We start from the raw sequence: 23,646 nt of genomic DNA, 5'->3' as shown, positions 1-23,646 counted from the left end.
TGTCTTGGTATGCTGAAGCATTCAGAGTTCCTTTCACTGGAACTAAGGGGCCAAGCCCAGCTCCTGAAAAACAACCTCACACCATAATCCCCCCTCCACCAAACTTTACACTTGGCACAATGCAGTCAGACAAGTACCGTTCTCCTGGCAACCGCCAAACCCAGACCCGTCCATCAGATTGCCAGATGGAGAAGCGCGATTCGTCACTCCAGAGAACGCGTCTCCACTGCTCTAGAGTCCAGTGGCGGCGTGCTTTACACCACCGCATCCGACGCTTTGCATTGCACTTGGTGATGTATGGCTTGGATGCAGCTGCTCGACCATGGAAACCCATTCCATGAAGCTCTCTGCGCACTGTTCTTGAGCTAATCTGAAGGCCACATGAAGTTTGGAGGTCTGTAGTGATTGACTCTGCAGAAAGTTGGCGACCTCTTCGCACTATGCGCGTCAGCATCCGCTGACCCCGCTCCGTCAGTTTACGTGGCCTACCACTTCGTGGCTGAGTTGCTGTCGTTCCCAAACACTTCCATTTTCTTATAATACAGCTGACAGTTGACTGTGGAATATTTAGGAGCGAGGAAATTTCACGACTGGATTTGTTGCACAGGTGGCATCCTATCACAGTTCCACGCTGGAATTCACTGAGCTCCTGAGAGCGACCCATTCTTTCACAAATGTTTGTAAAAACAGTCTGCATGCCTAGGTGCTTGAATTTATACACCTGTGGCCATGGAAGTGATTGGAACACCTGATTCCAATAATTTGGATGGGTGAGCAAATACTTTTGGCAATATAGTGTGTATATATATATATATATATATATATATATATATATAAAAAAAACTTTGGAAAAAATATATTTCCTGCTTTAAACTGGTAATACCCATTAAAGGCCTTTAGATGTTTTGTTTATCTAAAAGCTTAAAAAATGTAATATCTGGAAAATTATGTGACTAGGTAAAATGCAAATGATTTTAAAAAACAGACATTTAACAATTAAGATTATTGTTCTGATGCTGTGGTAATTGAAATGTTTTAAACCTAAAATTATTAAATGTAAAATTTTTGTCCCTAATTTAAGAATTTGAAACTCATTGTACATAATGAAATATTCAAAGCCTTTATTGTTATTTTGATGATTTCTGGCTTACACATGATGAAAACCCCTTGCAATACCAACAATAGTTTGATTTCTCACTGAATTAGCAAATTCTCCTATTTTATTTAAACCAAACAGTACTAGACTCAGTGGGATGTGCCAGCTGCTGTGCCCCTGTAACATGACAGGAAAACAGACACTGTGCAGTAAAACCTCTCAGATTTACTGATACACAAACAAATACACATGCACAATAAACAGAGTTGACAACTAGAGCTAGTATTTAGACAATACATTTGATATTGAGGCTGTGAAACTTCAACTTTCCTATTTGGAGGTTTTCAAATTTTTATATTTTACTACATGAACCATCAAGAACAGGCAGCTTATTGAAACCACGTCCTGAAATGAAATAATCATGGCCAAACAATGATGGTACTCATTAAACTCAGTATGTGCTGAGGTGATGGCTCTATTCTAAAAGGGCTGAGGACCATGGAACCTGTTTCCAAAATGTCCCAGTGGAAAGGGAGTCATACTGACATCAAGAAAACATGGATGCGGTTTACTAAATACAGGTGACTCAGTCTTCTGGTATGTGTCACAGCTGACTAGAACAATGTAGTAATGGGTTGCTCAGTGAGTTCCGCCTCTGAAGCTCAATGTTTTAGGGTAGATTTGCTGCCGTTGTTGCTCAATGGGTACCAGGTAATCCTGATCAGTCCTGCATTAGTTTGCGTTTCACGGTTGAGCTCTCAGATGAGAGGTGGACAAAAAGAGCTCCCGCAGCTGCCCGTGCCCTCAGCTCATACATGTCGTAGTCATGTGCCCACTCTACATTACCCCAGTGCTGAATCTGAAAAAATAGAGACAACAAAATCAAGAAAAATGGAAAACAAATGTCTCAAATAAAAAGCTAATTCTGCAGAGTTTTTAAACCAGGCAGATTTCATAATAGACCTTGTTTAGCCGTGTTTTTAGTCCATCCTACCTGGTATTCCTCCTCCAGCCTGGACAGCAGCACTGCTTGATCTACGCTCAGATGTCTGTCAATCAGCGCCAGGGAAAGTACCAAAGACTTCAGCTGTGAGATCACAAACTCCAGCCCTGCACAGGAGATACCACAGATGATCATAAACTAAGGCCCAGGCTTTGAAAGGGCATCTAAATATTCAGTGCTGATCTTCTACCAGTCAGGGACCAGAGGGTGTATGAACTCAGGTGCTGTCTGAACGTGTCGTTAGTTTCCTCTGGGATCTCAGGACCCAAAATACTGGACGAAGATCCAATAGTGACATTGTATCTGTTGCATAAAATAAGGAGGAATATTTTTGCAGTTACTACATATTTAACAGAACAAGCATTACTCCAACATCAGCTCCTTAACTCTTACCTGTCTTCAATCCAGTGAAGCACAGGGTCCCATTCATTCTTCTGCAGCTCAACCAAACCTGGAGGTTCATCTACTCTGTAGCTAAAACCACACAAAGAAGCGAGAATAACAACATTTTGGCAAACATACAGCCCATTTGAAGCCTAATCTTTATACCCTTAGTGTCATGCTGAGCTTCGTTTCACTCCAAAAGGCCAGCAATTGATTCAGAGCTCTTAGGCTATGTTCACCCTGCAGGCCTAGATGCTCAATTCCGATTTTTTTTTGCATTGCCGTTCACATTTCCAAATATATGCGACTTGTATGTGATCTCCTGTGTGAACTGCAGTCACACAAAGCAATGTCCCGCATGCGCAGTAGAGGACGCAATGACCTCATAGGCAAGCGTGCTCTATGTTTACGGAAGTAAACATGGATGGTAGTGCCGGCGCACATCTAGCGGTCTTTTCCAACCATAAAAACTCAATCTTTTGAATATGGTTAAACATAAATACTGCTCTCCGCATCATCATCTGCCATGGTTGTTGTTTTTCTTGCAGCTTCTGTGTAGCAAGATGCATAATAGAACCCTTTGTCGGGAATTAATGACGGCCAGGTCGGATTTGAAAAGATCAGATTTGTATCGGATTTAGGACCACATAACCAAGTGGCCTGGGTCGGATCTGTGTTGTTCAGACAGCCATGAAAAGATCAGATCCAGGTCGCATATGGGCCAAAAAAATCAGATTTGGGTCACTTCAGGCTGCAGTGTGAACGTAGCCTTAGTCCGATGCCCCTTTGGTTTTAATAGAATTGATCAAATCAAATAATCCAAGCATGAATTTTATTTTAACATTCACCCAATTCGTTGTGATAAGTTCTATGGTTTGTTTGCTTTCTCTTTTAAGATGGAGTAAATCTACAGCAGGAACTCTGAGTTCTTTACATTTCAATTACAGCCTTAAGATTGATGGACAGCATCAGCCCTCTCTAGAGGCCCCGCTGGGCCCTGTTTCAGAAAGTGGGATGAGTAACTCAGGTAAATTCTGTTGTATATTCCTGCATATCGTGGATTTTTGGTTTCAGAAAGCTGGGTAGCAGTTATCGCAAGTGAATTTTATTCTGCAAGTTACTCCATGAACCAACGCTGGTCGGTAGCAGGATCTCTTGAAGTTATTCTCTGTCTGTTGCCCATTTGACAAGGTGTCAAAAATGGTGTGCCAATTGCTCTCCATCAGCTACAGGCTTGTCTAATAAACACTCATTTGCTATACACGATTAGATGTCATATTAATATGCTTTCAATCATATATTTCAAGAAATCTAGCTTCAGAATGCTTGAAACAAAACAACAACACATTCTTTACTTGTGCAGAAGGCAAACTATCAGGATTTAGCATCAAATCGTTACCTAAGGGCTCAAACTGTTCTCTTTTTGTGGAGCAGAGTTTTCCTACCTGCTGTACACAACAGTGGGGTTGGAACCCAGAAAGTGGTTGTAGCTCCCCTGACCCTCCCCCTCAATCATGGAATAGCTTGGGTGATGTTCACTTATATTCTACAACCGAGCTTTGCAGACTGAAGAGGTCAAAAATTCCAAACAGAAATCAGAATTTATCCTTGTAGAGTAATTAATTTATAGATTAGGGCTTCTTATTTACTAGGTTTACTAGTGGCTCCCAGAATTTCTAAAAGTAGAATGGGAGGCAGATCTTTCACTTGTCATGCTCCTCTCCTATAGAACCAACTAGCAGTGTTAGCCTGTGAGGCAGACACCCTGTGTACTTTTAAGACAAGGCTTAGAACTTTACTTTTTAATAAACCTATAGTTTTAGTGGCTGAGGTAATACTGAGCTATCTCTATAGTTGCTGCTATGGGCTTAGACTGCTGGAGGACATAGGCATCACTTTTCATTATTCTGCTTCATTCTGCCTCTATTCTAAGACTAGTCTGTGAACATTGCAAAATGAAACAACAAAATGCTGCAAAAATCCAAATCTGTCAACCTGTAAAATTACTTTTTTATAATATGAAAAGCATTAAAGAGCTTCGAACCTAAAATCGGAGGAGAATGGGCATAGATCCATTTAGATTATATATATTGATAAATCTGTCAACAGGTTTGAAATGCAGAAGCATCTAAAACCTCACTTATTGAGGGAGAAGACATTTCTAAAGGAAGTTAGTGAAGGTTAGCACACAATATTAAGAAAAGCATACCAAATGGTGTCTGTTTCCAGAAACTTAAGAGCAGCGCTGATCATCTGGTCTTTGTTGCGCTGAGTGGGATTGTCCAGAGCAGTGTTGCACAAAGTAGTCTGTAGAGAAAGTTTCCAACCCCAATGAAATCAGTTCAAATTCATCAGGTAAAAAAAGAACAAAGCAGAATCTCTACAGGTAGTTTCCTCTCATAAAATCCAAGCCTGAGGCTCACCTGATGACCACTTCTGAGCGTTGGGGGTATATTAATATGATGGTCATGTTTCAGACTGATGTCTGACATCAGAGACACTGACTTCTTAAAGTATTGATGACAAGATATGGAGTTTATGTAATATTGCATTAAAATCATGCTGCAGGACATTAGGAATAAAACAGGCAGATTTTAACACAAATATCCTGCATTTAGAAGTACCACAGCAGCTTTTTTTAAAACTATAGCAGGTAAAAACCAAGCTGTGTGCTGCAATATGAGGGAGAACACTATTGAAGCTAGCACAACATTCTATAATGGAGATAATGGTGAAACACTGATAACCTACACTGCACACAAAGCACCATTTTATATATAACATAGGACCTTTAAGATCTAACAAATGGAGAAAAGGTAAACAGCCATACCAGGTGCATGGTGTAGAACTTGATTGTGTCTTTTTGAGCATCCCACTCTGTAGCCACGGCGATGGCCAGCGCTTCATTTGGTACGGTGAACAACTGCCCATTGGGAGTTTTTAACTTCCTCTTGTCAAGGTTTACCTCAAATAGACCACCTGTAATTTCGTTTAAAAAAAAAAACTATTATAAACAAATATTTTTTATACAGCAGAATAACGCAAGAGGACAGCAATCTTCACAGTGACTCAAATGCAGTTATGCACAGTTATGTTACAAACACAGATTACTGTGTAATATAATGGGATTGGACCAGATGAGAAAACTGCAAAATAGAAAGAAAAAAAAATATAGCACAGTGTCAGATTATAATCTGACACTTTAAAATTAAATCAAGTGTTAACAATTAATCCAGTCTAATCAGTAAAACTCATAGGAGCCATTAGTCCCACTCTATGAAAACCTGGTCTCTACTGAAGAGCAGCAATAGCCATTCAGCATAAACAGCAAATATGTGCAGCTGGGCTGAGGTTAGAAGAGACCAAAACTGAATAATTTTCATTTCATAAAACTCATGTTTGGTAGTAAACAGACACTGCATATCACCCCATAGTGAGGCTGGGTGGTGGCAGCATCATGCTACGGGAACGCTGTAGGGAAGCTTTTCATGTTTATTGAAAGGTTCTAATTATAGGGCAATTTAGAGGAAAATTTGCTAAAGGATTGAGACTTATGCTTACCTTCACCCTGGGATATACTGACATCCTGATAAAATCTCTTCCTCTCTAGTAAAGAAACAAGACAGCAACATCAACACAATTCAGCATCTGTTCATTTTCTATAAGGTGCAGTTATCTTCCTACCTGTTGAGGCAGTGGAGTATTTCAGGGCACCCCTGTATTGTTGATGTCTTGAACAAACTTTTGAATGAGAAATAAAACCTCCAAAGTGGCTCTGCAGTCTAGCAATGCCTCTAAACATAGCTGAACTTAATGAGGTGGAGATGCTATAACAGATAAAGATACAGAAAACTGTCGGTCAGTAAAACTGCTGCATTGTTAGCGTCGCTATACCTTTAAAACTAACTCCATAAAGCAGCTACACTAATATCTGCTGGTTTTGTTTTTATTTTAGCAAAGCAGCTTCAGCTTTCAAAAGCACGCGTGTGACCTTCCTCTCAGTCGGTTTTATGAGCTTTCTGAGAAAGGGATATGTAGTCTTTTAACACCGTTGTAAAACCTTCTGCGTTATGAAAAAAAACTACACTCAAACGTTTGCGTGAGAACTTCCGCATATTCATCCAATGATCGGTTACGATGTTGGTGAAGTGGATTCCTCCAGCCAATGGGAGAGCGCGATGCTCCCGCTAGAGCGCAGCAACGAAGTCCGCTCTACTTCTCCTGAGAGCCTTGGCAAACTGTGCTCTAGCGGAGATAAATGGGTGTTTGAATGGTTTTGGATGTACCCAGCGCTCCTTCAGCTGTCCGTAGAAGCGAGCGGAGTCCTCCGCCAGCACGGCTATTGACTGCGGTAGGTGAGCAGCCAGCGAAGCCATGCCAGTCCCCGCTGGATACCTCAGCGCCTCCCTCGCGGCCTTCTCATCCTCGGCCTCGCTTATCCCACCGCCGCCGATAAACACCCAGCAGCCGGGCGTCGTCACCTCGCTCCTGTACAGCGGCTCCAAATTTAGAGGCCATCAGAAAAGCAAAGGAAACTCTTATGATGTGGAGGTTGTTTTGCAGGTAGGGTGCTGAACTTAATATTGATGTTTGAGTGTAAATGTTAAAGGCATTTTGGTGATGTGTCAATCTGACGCCGTGATGACTGACAGCTGGAAAAAACAAATCTCGTTTCTGCACGTCTTCGTTTAACTTACCCTGATTTGTTTGTAAAACAGCTATACAATACATACAACTGAAGTATAAAAAAAAATTGATCTCCAAATGTTATAAAATGTTACCAAAACGCCAACAAATCAATATCGATATGTTATATATGAGGAACAGTACACAGGTTGTGGGAGTGTCGCCTAGTGGTTAGTAAACAGGCTTGGAATCCTGAGGTTGTGGGTTCGACACCCCTGGGATCTCTGGACGCTGCACTGTGGCAGCCCAATCAGAGGCACAAGCCAAATCATTTAAATAAGGGTGGTCAGGCAATAACCAATATACTCTGTGGGGTGGCCAAAAGCAGATGGGTGCCAGAACCTCAGGGTCAGTGTACACTGTTCCAAAATGAACAATCACAACATTTATATTTTCTAAATAAAGACAAACTATACTTTCCTACAGCCTTTGCTAACAAATACACGCATATATTTAAACATTCATGCTGTCTAAATTAAAGGTGTAGTGGATAAAATTCTTTCAGTTTTGAGTTGTGGCTCGAACATCTTATTTATTGTAATTACTAACCTACTTTTAATAATAATCTGACCAAAATGTATATTTACATGTACTAATATCTACATTAAATTGATTACTGATCATTGAATATTCCTACAGGACTTGCAGAGACAAAAAATAGTTCTGAAAAGAGCATGAATTCTGTATTTATCTTTAATGTTAATATATTGATGTGCATAATTAACCGCAGGGTTGTTGTTTTTTGTCAGGTAAATTGTTTACATATATAACATTTAAATGTTAAATTGGAACATTCCACTTGAGAGCATTACTGCTGTCACCATCTGTATTATAGGGAAAATAATGGTAGGGGCGGCCAATGATTGGGTAAGGGTGGCCATGGCCACCCCCCAACTATTTCCGCCCCTGAACCCAGTGCTCCCCAAAGGAGATGGGTTAAATGTAGAGAGTTAATTTCTCCTTTGTGAGATCAATAAAGTTTAGTTTATTTATTTAGGCTGATCTCAATGTTCTCTCAAAGTTTTCAGATAAAAAATATGGCTTAATCTGGGTTCCTGCAGATCCTTAAAAAGTCTTAAAAGGCAATGAATTCTTCAATATAAAAATAAGGCCCTAATTTGTATTATAATGTCTTAAATCAGTCTTTCGTAGGTCTTAAAATTGTCACCAAGTCATAAATGGGATTTTATTTTGTAATTCATATAAAAAATTTAAATAAGTCATGAAAATTTTTTCACATTTACCGAACAGCTTAGCTGGAAGCATTGTTAGTTCCATCCTGACGGCAGAACCAATAAAAACAATGTTTGGGTGATGCAGCAATAACATAACCTGACAACAGCCAGATGCATGTCTCGCTCCGCCCAGCTGAGCTAGGCGGAGTGAGACATGCATCTGGCTGTTGTCAGGTTAGCAATAACATGGGGAAGTGTAAATTCAATGAAAATGGGCTATCCAGCCAGAGTTTTTTTGCAATGGCTAAAAACAGAACCAGGTGATGTATATGAGGAATGGCGTATTTTGAGCAAGAAGTCATTGGAGCTCAGCACCATGAGAATGAAAGCTGTGGGGTCAGGCATGTGAAAAACAAAGCACCAGAATTAAGTTAAAGGAATAGTACACCCAAAACATGATTAGCCTTCATTTTCTACTCACCCCCATGCTGAACAACACTTTGGAGTACTTTGATATCTCAAATGCATCTGGAGATCTGGGAGGCTTCTTGCTGTCTGCTGACATTCAAATAATGGAGGTCCATGGTGCCCGAGGCAGAAAGGTCCATAAAAGTCCACAAAAAACGTGTCAATATTCCTCCATACTGCTCGTCCAATGTATTCCAAGTGTCCTGAGTTGGTAGCGTCCATAATTTACTCAAAATGAAGTCATTTAGAATGTTTTTAGAGCATAAACAGTAGTGTATAGGATTTCCTAAAAGCGCATTCACGAGTCTACGGAAACCGCTGCAGACCAAACCAGATAAAAGTGCGCATTCAGCGTCTGCTCTGCCAATAATGCAAGCGTAGAAGAAGAAATGTGCTGTTTACCTGTGCAAAGAAAGAAACAACGAAAGAAAAATGTCTGAGGACTTCAGTGTTGAGGAAGAGCATGAGTTCTTTGCCGAGCTGAATGCGCACTTTCGTCTGGTTTGGTCTGCCGCGGTTTCCGTAGACTCGTGAACGCGCTTTTAGGAAATCCTATAAACTACTGTTTATGCTCTAAAAACATTCTAAATGACTTAGTTTCGAGTAAATTATGGATGCTACCCACTCAGGACACTTGGAATACATTGGACGAGCAGTATGGAGGAATATTGACACGTTTTTTGTGGACTTTTATGGACCTTTCTGTCTCGGGCACCATAGACCTCCATTATTTGAATGTCAGCAGACAGCAAGAAGCCTCCCAGATCTCCAGATGCATTTGAGATATCAAAAAAGTACTCCAGAGTGTTGTTCAGCATGAGGGTGAGTAGAAAATGAAGGCTAATCATGTTTTGGGTGTACTATTCCTTTAAAGAGAAGCAGCAGCTTTTTCTCAGCTCTGTTCCACCATTGTCTCTGCAAGGCCTCTACAGCATCTCCAACATCAAAAAAAGCACCAGTAGCACCAAATCTGCGGATAATGTTTGGCGGTTCGCCTACAATGAAAGCAGAGCTATTATGGACTTTAAGTAGGGATCAAAACAAAGTTTGTGAATTACATTCATAAGTTGTTCAATACATATGTTATAAGAGTGTTTTTAGCTTCTTTACTGGGCCACAAAGTAATGGTTTATGTTAAAATAAGCATCAGGTTAAATTTGACGCGAACAGGTTTTCTTGTGAATTTGGTCTTAAAGTTTTATTTCAAGGGACAAAAAAAAAGTCTCAAAAAGTCTTAATTTTAACTTGCCTTATGTTGTAGGATCCCTGGGAATGACTATTTAGTTTTTTGTTTTCTTCCTGTCAAAGCACGTCACCATGGAAGATTCCTACTTGTGTGGCTACTTGAAGATCAAGGGATTGACAGAAGTGAGTATTTGTCTCTTTTAATTCCTCCATGTTGTGATATGTAGACAAAAAAGCTCCATGTTTGTTTAATCTATCATTTAGTAAAAAAAAAAAAGAAGAAAACTCAGCAATTTCAGTTCAATGAAAAAGAAGTTTTCTTAGTGCATTTTGTAGAACATTTAGTCATCATTGAACTCATTGGCCATGTTTATGAGGCAGCATCTTCATGATTGACGTGTCAGGAACCAATCGTGTACAACGGACCAGACCGTCTTTTGTGATTGGTTGGGGTTAATCATTGATTTCTCATTTTTTAGTTTCACTTCCAGACCTTCTATTTCACTGCTTGCTAAGCGGCTGTGGGGAGATCTTTAAGCCACATGGTAAAGAAATGCGTCAGAAAAGATCTCCTACTGCACCTTAGAGGCCACCCTAGAACCATGGAGCTAACACTGACATCCTGTCATTAGTGGTTCTGAAAGCTGATTTAGAGGACAAATGGAACCTTCCATAAACCTGGACAATGGATAAAGGACACATAGCAACAGCATTCATAATAAAACCATATCTAGTCTACTAAATGCAGCACAAAAAAAAATTACAAATGTTTTTGTCTTTTCAAATTTCTGCCTGGGACACATGTCCTTTAATAGTTGGAGAAGCACCTATAATCATCTGTCCTCGTCTCTCTATTTCAAACCAACTGAGCAGAGTTGGACTGAAGCAGAACCTTGGGTCATTGTTTGTTTGCACAGATGTTGCCCCCCCCCAAAAAAAACAAAGAACACGAATGAAATCATTTAAAGCCCTAACCTGTTATTCACATACCCAGATTTATAAGGCAGCTTTAAAGAACACCCAGTGATGACCGGTAATGGTGAAAGCATCAGGGATGCGATCGTCAAGGCTCTTCATGAAACCCCAGAAAACTAGGAGCTCTCAAGTTTAAAAGCATTTATCAACTGTAAAACTAAAAATTGGATTAATATGGTATTTTGCCCCTGTGATATATTGTATTGGCGGGGGGTTCTGGACTTGTTAATGAGTCTCTTTCCGTTGATAAATTTCTGTGATATCTATTGTTACATTTACATGTACCGTGATGTTTTTTGCTCTTATATAATTTCTGGGGTTTTTTTGTGTGCTTTTTTTTAAATCAAAATCCTGCTTTTAGTTAATTGCAATGTGTACCTTTTACTTGTTTGTAGCTTGTCCACTTTTGGGATCGGTTTATTCAATTTTTTTTTCATTTTTTAAATTTAAAACATTTTATTCGGGAACTTGGGTGACTCTGATTAGGGCCCCAGGAAAGAAAGTTGTTTGTGTGTGGCTGAGGTCTCCACCTCCCCTGATCTTTGACCCTCTTCATTTATCCGGGAGTCAGAGGAGTCATGCCTCCATTGCTTAGAGCTGATTAATATAAAGTATTAAAAAAAAAACTGAACTAAACACTTCCTGCTTTCTCCTGTAGGAATATCCAACTCTGACAACCTTTTTCGCTGGAGAGATCATCAGCAGGAAGCGGCCGTTTCTCACCAGGAAGTGGGACGCAGATGAAGATGTGGATCGAAAGCACTGGGTATCCCTAAGACTTTTACTACAGCAAATATTGGCTAAATCCATCTCCAGTCGACCAGTGTACCTTAACAGTAAGGTTTTTCTGTTCAGGGCAAGTTCCAGGCCTTTTACCAATACGCAAAGACCTTCAACTCTGATGAGTTCGACTATGAAGACCTGAAGAACTCTGATTATATCTTCATGAGGTGGAAAGTAAGACACTGCTTGCATGCATTCTGCAGGTCTGCTCAGTGTGTCTCCGAAGGTCGCCTGTTATATTTTCTTGTGGTTCCATCTTCCTCAGGAGCAGTTTCTGGTTCCTGATCACACCATCAAGGACATCAGTGGGGCTTCCTTCGCCGGCTTTTACTACATCTGCTTCCAGAAGTCCACAGCCACAATCGAGGGCTATTACTACCACAGGAGCTCTGAATGGTAACCAGTTGTTTTAAGGATGCTCAGAGTTAGGATTACCTGGAAAATGTACTGCAGGGAAACTGTCAGGGATGTAACATTAAACTGTTACTGTACAGAACAGGTGGACATAAGCAGGAACGTAAATTATATGTAATTTTATCAAGGCAAGGCAAATTTATTTGTATAGCACAATTAAGTACAAAGACAATGCATGTGCTTTACATGATTAAAATATAGGAAAATAAAACATAATCAAAGCAAGTAGGAAAAAAAATAAAATAAAAAATGCAGAACCAAAAAGAATATTATATCAGGGTGGAGAGTCCAAGCACGGTGGTTCCAATCCAGACAGATTAGATCTCACAATATTTTCCCTTCTGCTTAATTATTAATCAGATCAGCTTCTGCTTTATTAATTCATTAAAGTATGAATGAAAACAATAATTTAGTTGGTTTCTAGGCATAATTGATAGTAATCACACTCACTGTTCCTTAATTAAAGAAGAATATTTGATCTAATTATTAATGCTTCAACATGTTTCTATGTGCATTTGTAAATACATCTTGTACAGTGATTTCACAGAGAGCTTTAGGGGCAGAAAAATCTTAATTTCAGCTTTTATGTCTATATTTCATCCTAAAGCCCCTGTCACACCTTGACGATTTAGACCAGCATATGCCTGACGTACAAAAAATCTGGCAACAACACTGGCACACGTTGGATAAGTTATGGGTTTGTTTTGTATAAGTTGTGAGCACGCTGGCACAGGTCAATACGGCACATGTGGGGCATAAGTTACAGGTAAGTTATCTGATCGTTGACATTCGTTAAGTGTAAGTTACTCATAAGTCGTGGCGTCTAGCTATGAGTAACTTGTGCGTAGCTGATGCGTAACTTATAAAGAACTTATCTCCAACACATATCAATGTATCTGACATGTTCCAGACAACCGCTGAACAGCTACTGTTTAATGGCGTATTGGCAGCGTTTTGGTATAAAAGGAGGTTCTCCTCCAGAATGCATCCCCATCATAGGATAAGTGTGATGGATCTTCCCTGCATTCACACCCACGACCAACAAACTTCCTAGCAGATGTGGCGCTGAATCTGCTACGACTGCAAACCTTCTTTCTTTCTTTCTTTCTTTCTTTCTTTCTTTCTTTCTTTCTTTCTTTCTTTCTTTCTTTCTTTCTTTCTTTCTTTCTTTCTTTCTTTCTTTCTTTCTTTCTTTCTTTCTTTCTTTCTTTCTTTCTTTCTTTCTTTCTTTCTTTCTTTCTTTCTTTCTTTCTTTCTTTCTTTCTTTCTTTCTTTCTTTCTTTCTTTCTTTCTTTCTTTCTTTCTTTCTTTCTTTCTTTCTTTCTTTCTTTCTTTCTTTCTTTCTTTCTTTCTTTCTTTCTTTCTTTCTTTCTTTCTTTCTTTCTTTCTTTCTTTCTTTCTTTCTTTCTTTCTTTCTTTCTTTCTTTCTTTCTTTCTTTCTTTCTTTCTTTCTTTCTTTCTTTCTTTCTTTCTTTCTTTCTTTCTTTCTTTCTTTCTTTCTTTCTTTCTTTCTTTCTTTCTTTCTTTCTTTCTTTCTTTCTTTCTTTCTTTCTTTCTTTCTTTCTTTCTTTCTTTCTTTCTTTCTTTCTTTCTTCTTTCTTTCTTTCTTTCTTTCTTTCTTTCTTTCTTTCTTTCTTTCTTTCTTTCTTTCTTTCTTTCTTTCTTTCTTTCTTTCTTTCTTTCTTTCTTTCTTTCTTTCTTTCTTTCTTTCTTTCTTTCTTTCTTTCTTTCTTTCTTTCTTTCTTTCTTTCTTTCTTTCTTTCTTTCTTTCTTTCTTTCTTTCTTTCTTTCTTTCTTTCTTTCTTTCTTTCTTTCTTTCTTTCTTTCTTTCTTTCTTTCTTTCTTTCTTTCTTTCTTTCTTTCTTTCTTTCTTTCTTTCTTTCTTTCTTTCTTTCTTTCTTTCTTTCTTTCTTTCTTTCTTTCTTTCTTTCTTTCTTTCTTTCTTTCTTTCTTTCTTTCTTTCTTTCTTTCTTTCTTTCTTTCTTTCTTTCTTTCTTTCTTTCTTTCTTTCTTTCTTTCTTTCTTTCTTTCTTTCTTTCTTTCTTTCTTTCTTTCTTTCTTTCTTTCTTTCTTTCTTTCTTTCTTTCTTTCTTTCTTTCTTTCTTTCTTTCTTTCTTTCTTTCTTTCTTTCTTTCTTTCTTTCTTTCTTTCTTTCTTTCTTTCTTTCTTTCTTTCTTTCTTTCTTTCTTTCTTTCTTTCTTTCTTTCTTTCTTTCTTTCTTTCTTTCTTTCTTTCTTTCTTTCTTTCTTTCTTTCTTTCTTTCTTTCTTTCTTTCTTTCTTTCTTTCTTTCTTTCTTTCTTTCTTTCTTTCTTTCTTTCTTTCTTTCTTTCTTTCTTTCTTTCTTTCTTTCTTTCTTTCTTTCTTTCTTTCTTTCTTTCTTTCTTTCTTTCTTTCTTTCTTTCTTTCTTTCTTTCTTTCTTTCTTTCTTTCTTTCTTTCTTTCTTTCTTTCTTTCTTTCCTTTTCTTTTCTTTTCTTTTGGGTGGGCAGTAAACAGCAGCTAGGTTAATACCGAGATCAAAGACATCATTTGATGCAGGCCGGGCGCCTCTGGGTGCATCTCCGCTCCCCTCAGGACACTGGCTTGTGACGTTTCATGGGCATTGCGCTGCCGTGCGTTATGCATAAGTTAGGCACTCGCTGAACATTAGTTGTAGGCTACTTATACATACGCTATGTATTCGCCCAAAATTGAAAAAATACATAGAAAGTTCAGGGTATGTCAGCGTTTTAGAAGATTTGAATAGTTTGTTGAATACAGCTAATAAAGGCTGTAAAGGATAAACTTAATAACGGATAACTAAAACTTTCATGATATATCTATTTTTCTCTTGATTTACTGCTACTTCCTTTATGCGTCGGCTGGGTTATACCTGATATGTTTCAAGCACACACACACCCTCGTCTTGCTATATGTTGAGGACCGTGTTTTTACTTCCATAGACTTCACTTGATTTTCAAGCCTTTCTGCGCCTCAACCCTAAAAAATAACCAAGCGTGTCCTTGGTGTCCTCCTGGTGGGACGTGTCTTGAACACCTCACTAGGGAGACATCCAGGAGGCATCCTAATCAGATGCCCGAGCCACCTCAGCTGGCTCCTCTCGACTACTTTTCAGAAACCCAAATCTGGTCACCATAGATATGCTAACATTGCTATCAACAGCTCAGCGACAAAATAGTACTTACAGCTTGCGGTTGTGATGGCCTTACAGTCGGAACAGCCCCACGTTTCAGTAAAAGAAGTTTAGCAAATCCTGCTTTGAACTTTCCAAGACTTTGAAAGTTATCTTCTGTAAAATGCTTTGAGCAAATGAACAGCTGAGCATTAAAACTTTGCAGGGATCTTCTGATACACAAAAATAATCCATGCCTGTCGAGTCTTCGAATCCTTGGGAAGAATGTAAAATGTTCCCCTTTCTCTGTGCAGCCTGGAGCGCTGCATTTACTCCCATGGTTCTGGCTCATTTTAAAGAAACTGCCCGCTTTTTGTAGAAGTAAACCCAACTGTAGGCTAAACGGCTAAACTGGTGTCTTCCATCTACCTTTATTCATGTTCTTGGGCCAGAGAACCAGTGGGCTGGTCTGTATGTCAAATTAGAGGCGTAACAAAATTACCAAATAAGGCAAAATCCCCGAATTGACATCATCACGGTGCTTCGTTTGAATTCACCCATTTTATGATGGAAGTTTAGAATTGTGAGGGAGGAGCTGTCGATGGCGTTTGAACTTCTCTGTTCATCCATTTCACCCACTGAACTGTCATTATTCATCTATAACAATGTAAACTCGGTTTTGCATGATGAGCCCTTTAACATTTCTTGTTGTTTCTGTTGTCTAGGTACCAGTCCCTGAACCTCACCCATGTTCCTGAGCACAGTGCAGCAATCTATGAGTTCCGGTGACCACTGTCAGCTTCCAGGATCTTTCTATTGTTGGGAAAGCAGAAGGTCTGCGGATGCTGCTGAGAAGTTAAAGGACGCCAACCTGCAATGACAGAAACGCTTGGAGACCTGCACATGCTCACATTTTCCTAAACGAGCACCATGAATGTATGGATGCAGGCGGAACAGGTGGAATGTGCTTTTGTGCCTCCCGGCAGGAGTTTGAGAAGCTGGAACCAGCAGCTAGGACTGGGTGTGGTTCCTGTAGAGTTTCCCTTTCCTCCATTGTTTTAACGTCTGGTTTTTAAAGCGCTTGGCTCAGTATAGCGAGACTCTTTCTAAGCCTTGTTGGGATTTCTCCTTTCCTGATTTGCCACAAGGAACAGCTCAAGCTTTGGTGCAGAAAGAGCAGCTTGCACACATTGAACTGCTGCTGGACAAGGATTCTTCTACGGAGTCCGATCCGATTACTGGACAGAACCAGCAAGTCTGGGAAGACGAAGAGCAGGAGAGAAGGTGACGGTCGGAAAGTCTAAATGGTGACAGAGTATTTTTAAGCTAAAGTTGTTTGTTGGTCTGCCAAGAGTATATTTTCTTATTTTACTGATTGAGCAGCGAGAGGCACTTTTTTAAAAAAAAGGTACAATCTGGGAGATTCCTGAAATAAGCTTTTCTCTATTTTCATCCAGCTGCTTTTTGAGATTCTTCTCATTTAGGATTGTTGTGGATTTTCTCTTCATTCTGAGTCAGCTCTACATGTGTCTATGAGGCTTATAGTTGGGCTTTTAAAGCAGGTCAGGTTTTTATCGGTGAAGGTTCCCAACCAGAACAATCCTGTAAAAGTATTAAAAGGAGGAAATTCTACCATCAGCATTAAACTGAGCATCATGTTAATTTTCCTCCCTGTTTTTCTCCACGGCTATGCAACACTTTATTGAAAGCAAACATTATTACACCCAGAGGATTCAGAGGTGAAGTTTTATTCTGTTCCTAAAATATATACGATCTACCTTCATTAAAGAGACTATTTTTGTGAAAGAGTCTGTTAACAAAGCCCATCCCTGATGTTGTTTCTCTGCTATGTCATAGTGCCATGGTTTTCAAGCTCACCACAGCTGCAACAAGTTGATTTGAGGAATGCGTGGGAATAAAGGTTGGAGTGACTGTAAGGAGTGAATCATTTAAATTAAAAAGAAAAATCCAAACATCTCTCTTTGTCTTTTTTATTATAATTCATTTGATTTTTTTTTTAAAGTGAAATGTTGTCTTTATGGTCAAAGAACATCTGATGCTCACTAAAGAGCCCATAAAATATAAGCTGCACTGCCATCTAGTGGAGAATAAATACCATGGCATGTTATTGCCACCTGAAGGGGAGGAGGCTCTACATGTCTTGCATTGAAATGATCTGTTCTGATTGGACCTCAGATTTGGATGCAGCTTTGAGACAACAGAGAGGACACTGCTGTAAGAAGAAAATCAAGGACCAAAGCTGAAGTCGAAGTAGAATGGACAGATCAGTGTAAAGACACCTCCCTGAGTAGTTCTCATTGGTTGTCATGCAGACGTAAAGGTTTCCTGGGCTACTTTTATCACAAAACATCCTCCAACACATCTTCTAATACATTTATAATGATCTGTGTTTTTGCTGTGATGTAGCACAGTCAGCAGAAGAATGAAGAAGGGACACTGGCAGTTATGAGAAAATCTTTATGTAGAAATCTCAGTAATATTAGTGGGTGTCTTCTCATCCACCTGCAACGGTTCATATTCCAACCATGAATCATGCATGGTGTTTTTTTCTCTCCGTTGTTTTACAGGACAAAAAGTTGGCTTTGAAATAGAAAAAACATGTTAAAGTGCTCAGAGGGAAAACTTAGCACCTCGTTGGATTGAAGGTCCAGTAAAAATCATGGGATTTATTCGGTTTAGAACATTTAAAGATTGACATTTGTTGTCTTTGACTTTGACTAGGCCATTCTAACCTATAGATTTAAACCATCCATTTTATCTTCAACACCATGCCAGCAAAAACAATAATTCCCCAGCATGATGCTGCCATTACCTTGCTCCATTCTAAGAATGCTCAGTTCCGGGTAATTATATTGTGGTTTTATCCAACACATTGAAGTCCTGTTCTATTAAATATTTGCGTGCATAAAAAATTTGAAAAATTGACAGTGTGCAAAGCTGACCTACTTACTGACTGTAGACAGAACTGCATCAGTGACAGAAGCAGATGCAGTCATTTAGCATGTTTGCCTTCATTAATATGCAGAACATGATCATCAGAGCGTTGAATACTAGAAACGGATATGCAATTATAATTACTGCAAAAATTGCATCTTTTTCTACCCTGAATTGAAGTGGGTGCAGTTTCTGTCTCTATGTTTAAAGTCAGTCAAATTGGCATGAAAATAGATGTCTGCATTTATTATGGTAAGAAGGAGGCAAAGGAACAATCTCAGTAATGTTATTTTTAGGGGAAAAAATCTCTATATTCTATTGTATTTTCTGGGGTCTGGTTGGATCATTCGTTCGTTCCGTTGTGTGGTTCAGTGTTACTGAATACATTTTTGGGTTGTTAGTTTTGGGATCCCTTGAACTTGGCTCCTCATACTATTAATCATCAAAGCAAGTGAGAAACGAGCTGAAATCAGTCCATCTTTGGAAACATAAACCATCATTTATGGATCCAAAGTGCAGCACTGATTAATACTTTCTTAGAGGAGTAGAAATATGTCTGCTAATTAGTGGGAAAATGGGTTATCATATTTAATTTTATTTTAAAACAACTAGCTTCTCTCGGTTGCTATCTAAGCAGCTCTGTTCAAACATCTGTGGTGCTGAAAACACAGAGCTGCTACAGTCGTGCATCTGGTAGGATGATCACTGGGAGGAGAAAATTAACATATTCAATGCCTGCTAGTAAACCAACTGCCTTCTCTTGCTTTTTATTAACTAAACACTGCAATGTTGTTAATACTAATTGTTAAAAATAAAACATCCAAAAATATAAAAACCTCATCCATCCACTCATTAAATGAAACACTTGATGATGTGACAGACGTTTGTGACTCCCGGCCACATTAGTGCCTACGACTGATCTTATTTTAGAAAACGATGAGATGCCACAAAGTGTTCACCAGCCATAAATACCTCTACACCTGCATTAATTTGACCTTTTCCACAATAAATAGAATTTAAAAGGAAAATAAACAACCCATATAAAACTACCTGGTGACACAATGTCTGAAATAATCAGTTTTAACTTCAGGATCTTCATCTCAAATTGTTTGATGTATTTAGTAAGTAATTCAGGAAAACGGTCCCTGAAGAAACAGAATCCTCTGGTTTCACTAGCCACCCAGTGCTGCCACCTGGTGGGTTTACAAAAGAACTGTTTTATATTGTAGTGATGCTGATCATTGTGTCATCTTTCCAAATTAATTACAGTTATGTCCGATTGGGTGAAGTAGCCTATGTCTTTCAGGATAATTGTTTAAATCAACTTCACAATGCTCTGCTAATCCAGCCAGTTAGTCTTTCATATTAGTTTTAGTGAAAAACCTATACAATCATTCATCTTCTCCCAACCATTCAGTGCTAAAGATCAGTTTGTATTGATTAGTTCCTTATCACTCTCTTCACCTTAGCCTCATTAGCTGCTCTTCCCTCTGAGGGCTGCACATATGTGTGTAATGAGACATTACGGTTTCATAACAGGCTGGGTGATTATGAAACTAGGGCTTACTTTTTGGCACGAAACTTGACGTTGCCAGTATACAAACCGTATCTGAGCAGTTGGATCAGAAACTGCTGCTTCCTTGATGGAAAGGCCTCTAACAATAGACTGAAAAGTCTGAAAATATTCAGAGGCATTGTTAGAATGTGACACACCACGTCTTACAAAATTGAAACCTGCCAATCCAGATCATACAAACACTGGCATCTCCAAAGTCCTGTTGTGGGGTTTGGACCATGGCTCAAGAGACATTTTTGTCAGTATTTGTAGGTTACACATGTGTACCAAATTTCATACTAGGCTGCTTTGTTTTTTGGAAAGAAGTCTGATTTTGGTGCTTCACCAGCTTTTATAGGCTACTTTGATGTAGCATGTTACTCCTCTGAACTGGCATTGAACTTATTACACCATGTTTATTGTGAGAGGTCAGATTTTTATGCATAGCCCACATGCTTTGAAGCAGAAAATAATTTAGATCACTTTCTATCCCTATGCCTAAAGTCTATGCATGGTGTTTTTTCTCTCCATTGTTTTAAAGGACAAAAAGTTGGCTTTGAAATAGAAAAAAACATGTTAAAGTGCTCAGAGGGAAAACTTAGCACTGTTAAAGATCCAGTTAAAATCTTGGGATTTATTCGGTTTAGAACATTTAAAGATTGACATTTGTTGTCTTTGACTTTGACTAGGCCATTGTATCCCATAGATCTGCTCTGATCTAAACCACCTGTTGTATCTCCAACACCATGCCAGCTTATTTTTCTTGCTGAAAAAAAAAAACAATAATTCCCCAGCATGACGCTGCCATTACCTTGCTCCATTCTAATATGCAATTATAATTACTGCAAAAATTGCATCTTTTTCTACCCTGAATTGAAGTGGGTGCAGTTTCTGTCTCTATGTTTAAAGTCAGTCAAATTGGCATGAAAATAGATGTCTGCATTTATTATGGTAAGAAGGAGGCAAAGGAACAATCTCAGTAATGTTATTTTTAGGGGAAAAAATCTCTATATTCTATTGTATTTTCTGGGGTCTGGTTGGATCATTCGTTCGTTCCGTTGTGTGGTTCAGTGTTACTGAATACATTTTTGGGTTGTTAGTTTTGGGATCCCTTGAACTTGGCTCCTCATACTATTAATCATCAAAGCAAGTGAGAAACGAGCTGAAATCAGTCCGTCTTTGGAAACATAAACCATCATTTATGGATCCAAAGTGCAGCACTGATTAATACTTTTTTAGAGGAGTAGAAATATGTCTGCTAATTAGTGGGAAAATGGGTTATCATATTTAATTTTATTTTAAAACAACTAGCTTCTCTCGGTTTCTATCTAAGCAGCTCTGTTCAAACATCTGTGGTGCTGAAAACACAGAGCTGCTACAGTCGTACATCTGGTAGGATGATCACTGGGAGGAGAAAATTAACATATTCAACGCCTGCTAGTAAACCAACTGCATTCTCTTGCTTTTTATTAACTAAACACTGCAATGTTGTTAATACTAATTGTTAAAAATAAAACATCCACAAATACAAAAACCTCATCCATCCACTCATTAAATGAAACACTTGATGATGTGACAGACGTTTGTGACTCCCGGCCACATTAGTGCCTACGACTGATCTTATTTTAGAAAACGATGAGATGCCACAAAGTGTTCACCAGCCATAAATACCTCTACACCTGCATTAATTTGACCTTTTCCACAATAAATAGAATTTAAAAGGAAAATATACAACCCATATAAAACTACCTGGTGACACAATGTCTGAAATAATCAGTTTTAACTTCAGGATCTTCATCTGAAATTGTTTGATGTATTTAGTAAGTTATTCAGGAAAACGGTCCCTGAAGAAACAGAATCCTCTGGTTTCACTAGCCACCCAGTGCTGCCACCTGGTGGGTTTACAAAAGAACTGTTTTATATTGTAGTGATGCTGATCATTGTGTCATCTTTCCAAATTAATTACAGTTATGTCCGATTGGGTGAAGTAGCCTATGTCTTTCAGGATAATTGTTTAAATCAGCTTCACAATGCTCTGCTAATCCAGCCAGTTAGTCTTTCATATTAGTTTTAGTGAAAAACCTATACAATCATTCATCTTCTCCCAACCATTCAGTGCTAAAGATCAGTTTGCATTGATTAGTGCCAAAATCCTAAAAGTTCCTTATTACTCTCTTCACCTTAGCCTTATTAGCTGCTCTTCCCTCTGAGGGCTGCACATATGTGTGTAATGAGACATTACGGTTCCATAACAGGCTGGGTGATTATGAAACTAGGGCTTACTTTTTGGCACGAAGCTTGACGTTGCCAGTATACAAACCGTATCTGAGCAGTTGGATCAGAAACTGCTGCTTCCTTGATGGAAAGGCCTCTAACAATAGACTGAAAAGTCTGAAAATATTCAGAGGCATTGTTAGAATGTGACACACCATGTCTTACAAAATTGAAACCTGCCAATCCAGATCATACAAACACTGGCATCTCCAAAGTCCTGTTGTGGGGTTTGGACCATGGCTCAAGAGACATTTTTGTCAGTATTTGTAGGTTACACATGTGTACCAAATTTCATACTAGGCTGCTTTGTTTTATGGAAAGAAGTCTGATTTTGATGCTTCACCAGTTTTTATAGGCTACTTTGATGTAGCATGTTACTCCTCTGAACTGGCATTGAACTTATTACACCATGTTATATTGTGAGAGGTCAGATTTTTATGCATAGCCCACATGCTTTGAAGCAGAAAATAATTTAGATCACTTTCTATCCCTATGCCAAAAGTCTATGCATGGTGAATATTCTGTCTGTAAGTTAAGAGCTATAGGTGAAGTTAACTATGATACAATATGAGTAAATGTGAGAAAATTGCTTGTTGACTTTGTGTTGATGGTGCAGAACAATCAGATATATATCAAGAATTACAGAACCTATAGTTATATGTAACGCAGGATGTCTGGAGATGCTACGTTGGTGTAGCTTCTAGGTCCTGAACGGGGGATGGAGAGAGGTGGTTTCAGTGTCATGCGGGTCTCTGGGCCTTGTTGATAAGGCTGGTAGCGGATTTGAAGAAACTGTTCTGGTGGTGTGAAGTTTTGGACCTGATGGGTTCCAGCCTCCTGCCAGAGGAAAGTGTCTGAAATAGTTTGTGGCTGTGATGCGAGAGATTAGCCACAATCTTCCCTGCACGCCTCAGAGTCCTGGAGGCGTACAGATCTGACGATTGCAGCCAATCACCTTCTCTGCAGACTGGATGACACGCTGCAGTCTGCCTTTGTCCTTGGCGGTTGAACCAGCGTACTGTGGGGTTTTGGCCCATGCTTCAAGATACTTTTTTTTGTAGGTCCTGGTAGGTTACATGTGTACCTGATTTAATAATCTTCAATAAAAGCATCATTTGATGCCACAGAAAGCTTTTGATCCCTAATGACTTAAGTCTTAGCTCAGTCAGTTAGAAGTATGTATCAGGAAATCTGTAGGAGTTCCCTCAGATATGAAATGAGTGTAAAAAAGTTAAGTGATGGCTTTGATTCAAAATGGCTTACATCTTGCTCCATCTAGCTCCAACATACTTTTTTGTAGGTTTTTTTATGCTTTTTTTTTGCATTTTGCACAATAAATAGAAAATTAAAATGAAAACAAACAATTTAAATAAAATTACAGCTGCAAACATGTCTGGAATACTTAGCTTTGACTTCAGGATCTACATCTCCAACTGTTAGATAAATAGGACTTTATTATAAGATAAGATAAGATAAGATAATCCTTTATTTGTCCCACAGTGGGGAAATTGCAGCGTTGCATCACAGTACAGTAGGAAAAAAGAAGAAGAAGAATACAAAGTATAAAAAAAAAATATTTAA

At 38.8% G+C, this 23,646-nt stretch overlaps 2 protein-coding genes across 3 annotated transcripts; one reads left to right on the top strand and one right to left on the bottom strand.

The window, feature by feature from the left end:
* Positions 1-1,104: 1,104 nt before the first annotated feature.
* Positions 1,105-6,515, bottom strand: atpaf2 (ATP synthase mitochondrial F1 complex assembly factor 2). Its single transcript, XM_038274124.1, has 8 exons — positions 6,168-6,515; positions 6,045-6,089; positions 5,314-5,462; positions 4,693-4,790; positions 2,493-2,573; positions 2,290-2,402; positions 2,091-2,206; positions 1,105-1,955 (listed from the first exon to the last, which is right to left on the bottom strand). Exons 1-8 carry the CDS (start codon positions 6,283-6,285, stop codon positions 1,818-1,820), a joined length of 858 nt encoding a protein of 285 aa, XP_038130052.1. The 5' UTR covers positions 6,286-6,515; the 3' UTR covers positions 1,105-1,817.
* Positions 6,516-6,642: 127 nt separating this feature from the next.
* Positions 6,643-17,258, top strand: LOC119775956 (glucose-induced degradation protein 4 homolog). Of its 2 annotated transcripts, XR_005279718.1 has the most exons (7): positions 6,643-7,046; positions 10,121-10,180; positions 11,631-11,738; positions 11,828-11,929; positions 12,021-12,151; positions 16,007-16,565; positions 17,139-17,258. XR_005279718.1 is itself a non-coding variant. In XM_038274126.1 (6 exons), the coding sequence occupies exons 1-6, from the start codon at positions 6,858-6,860 to the stop codon at positions 16,068-16,070; spliced, it is 654 nt and encodes a 217-aa protein (XP_038130054.1). In that variant the 5' UTR covers positions 6,643-6,857; the 3' UTR covers positions 16,071-17,254. The 2 variants fall into 2 exon arrangements, 1 of the variants encoding a protein (XP_038130054.1); XM_038274126.1 differs by having other exon boundaries at positions 16,007-17,254.
* The last annotated feature ends 6,388 nt before the right edge of the window (positions 17,259-23,646 follow it).

Source organism: Cyprinodon tularosa, unplaced genomic scaffold (assembly GCF_016077235.1).
Source record: "Cyprinodon tularosa strain WSP-4 unplaced genomic scaffold, ASM1607723v1 ctg90, whole genome shotgun sequence".
Taxonomy (NCBI): Eukaryota; Metazoa; Chordata; class Actinopteri; order Cyprinodontiformes; family Cyprinodontidae; genus Cyprinodon; species Cyprinodon tularosa.
Note: the sequence above shows the minus strand (reverse complement) of the source record. Positions and strands in the feature narration are given on the sequence as shown.

Bases quoted from the DNA above. Each gene is read 5' to 3' on its own strand.
- atpaf2 (XM_038274124.1), bottom strand. From the start codon at position 6,285: ATGTTTAGAGGCATTGCTAGACTGCAGAGCCACTTTGGAGGTTTTATT. The intron at 5,463-6,044 runs GTAAGCATAAGT...ACGAAATTACAG, and splicing joins CAGTATATCCCAGGGTGAAG to GTGGTCTATTTGAGGTAAAC. The intron at 2,207-2,289 runs GTAGAAGATCAG...TCTCCTGTGCAG, and splicing joins CACCCTCTGGTCCCTGACTG to GGCTGGAGTTTGTGATCTCA.
- LOC119775956 (XM_038274126.1), top strand. From the start codon at position 6,858: ATGCCAGTCCCCGCTGGATACCTCAGCGCCTCCCTCGCGGCCTTCTCA. The intron at 10,181-11,630 runs GTGAGTATTTGT...TTTCTCCTGTAG, and splicing joins AGATCAAGGGATTGACAGAA to GAATATCCAACTCTGACAAC. The intron at 11,930-12,020 runs GTAAGACACTGC...CATCTTCCTCAG, and splicing joins ATATCTTCATGAGGTGGAAA to GAGCAGTTTCTGGTTCCTGA.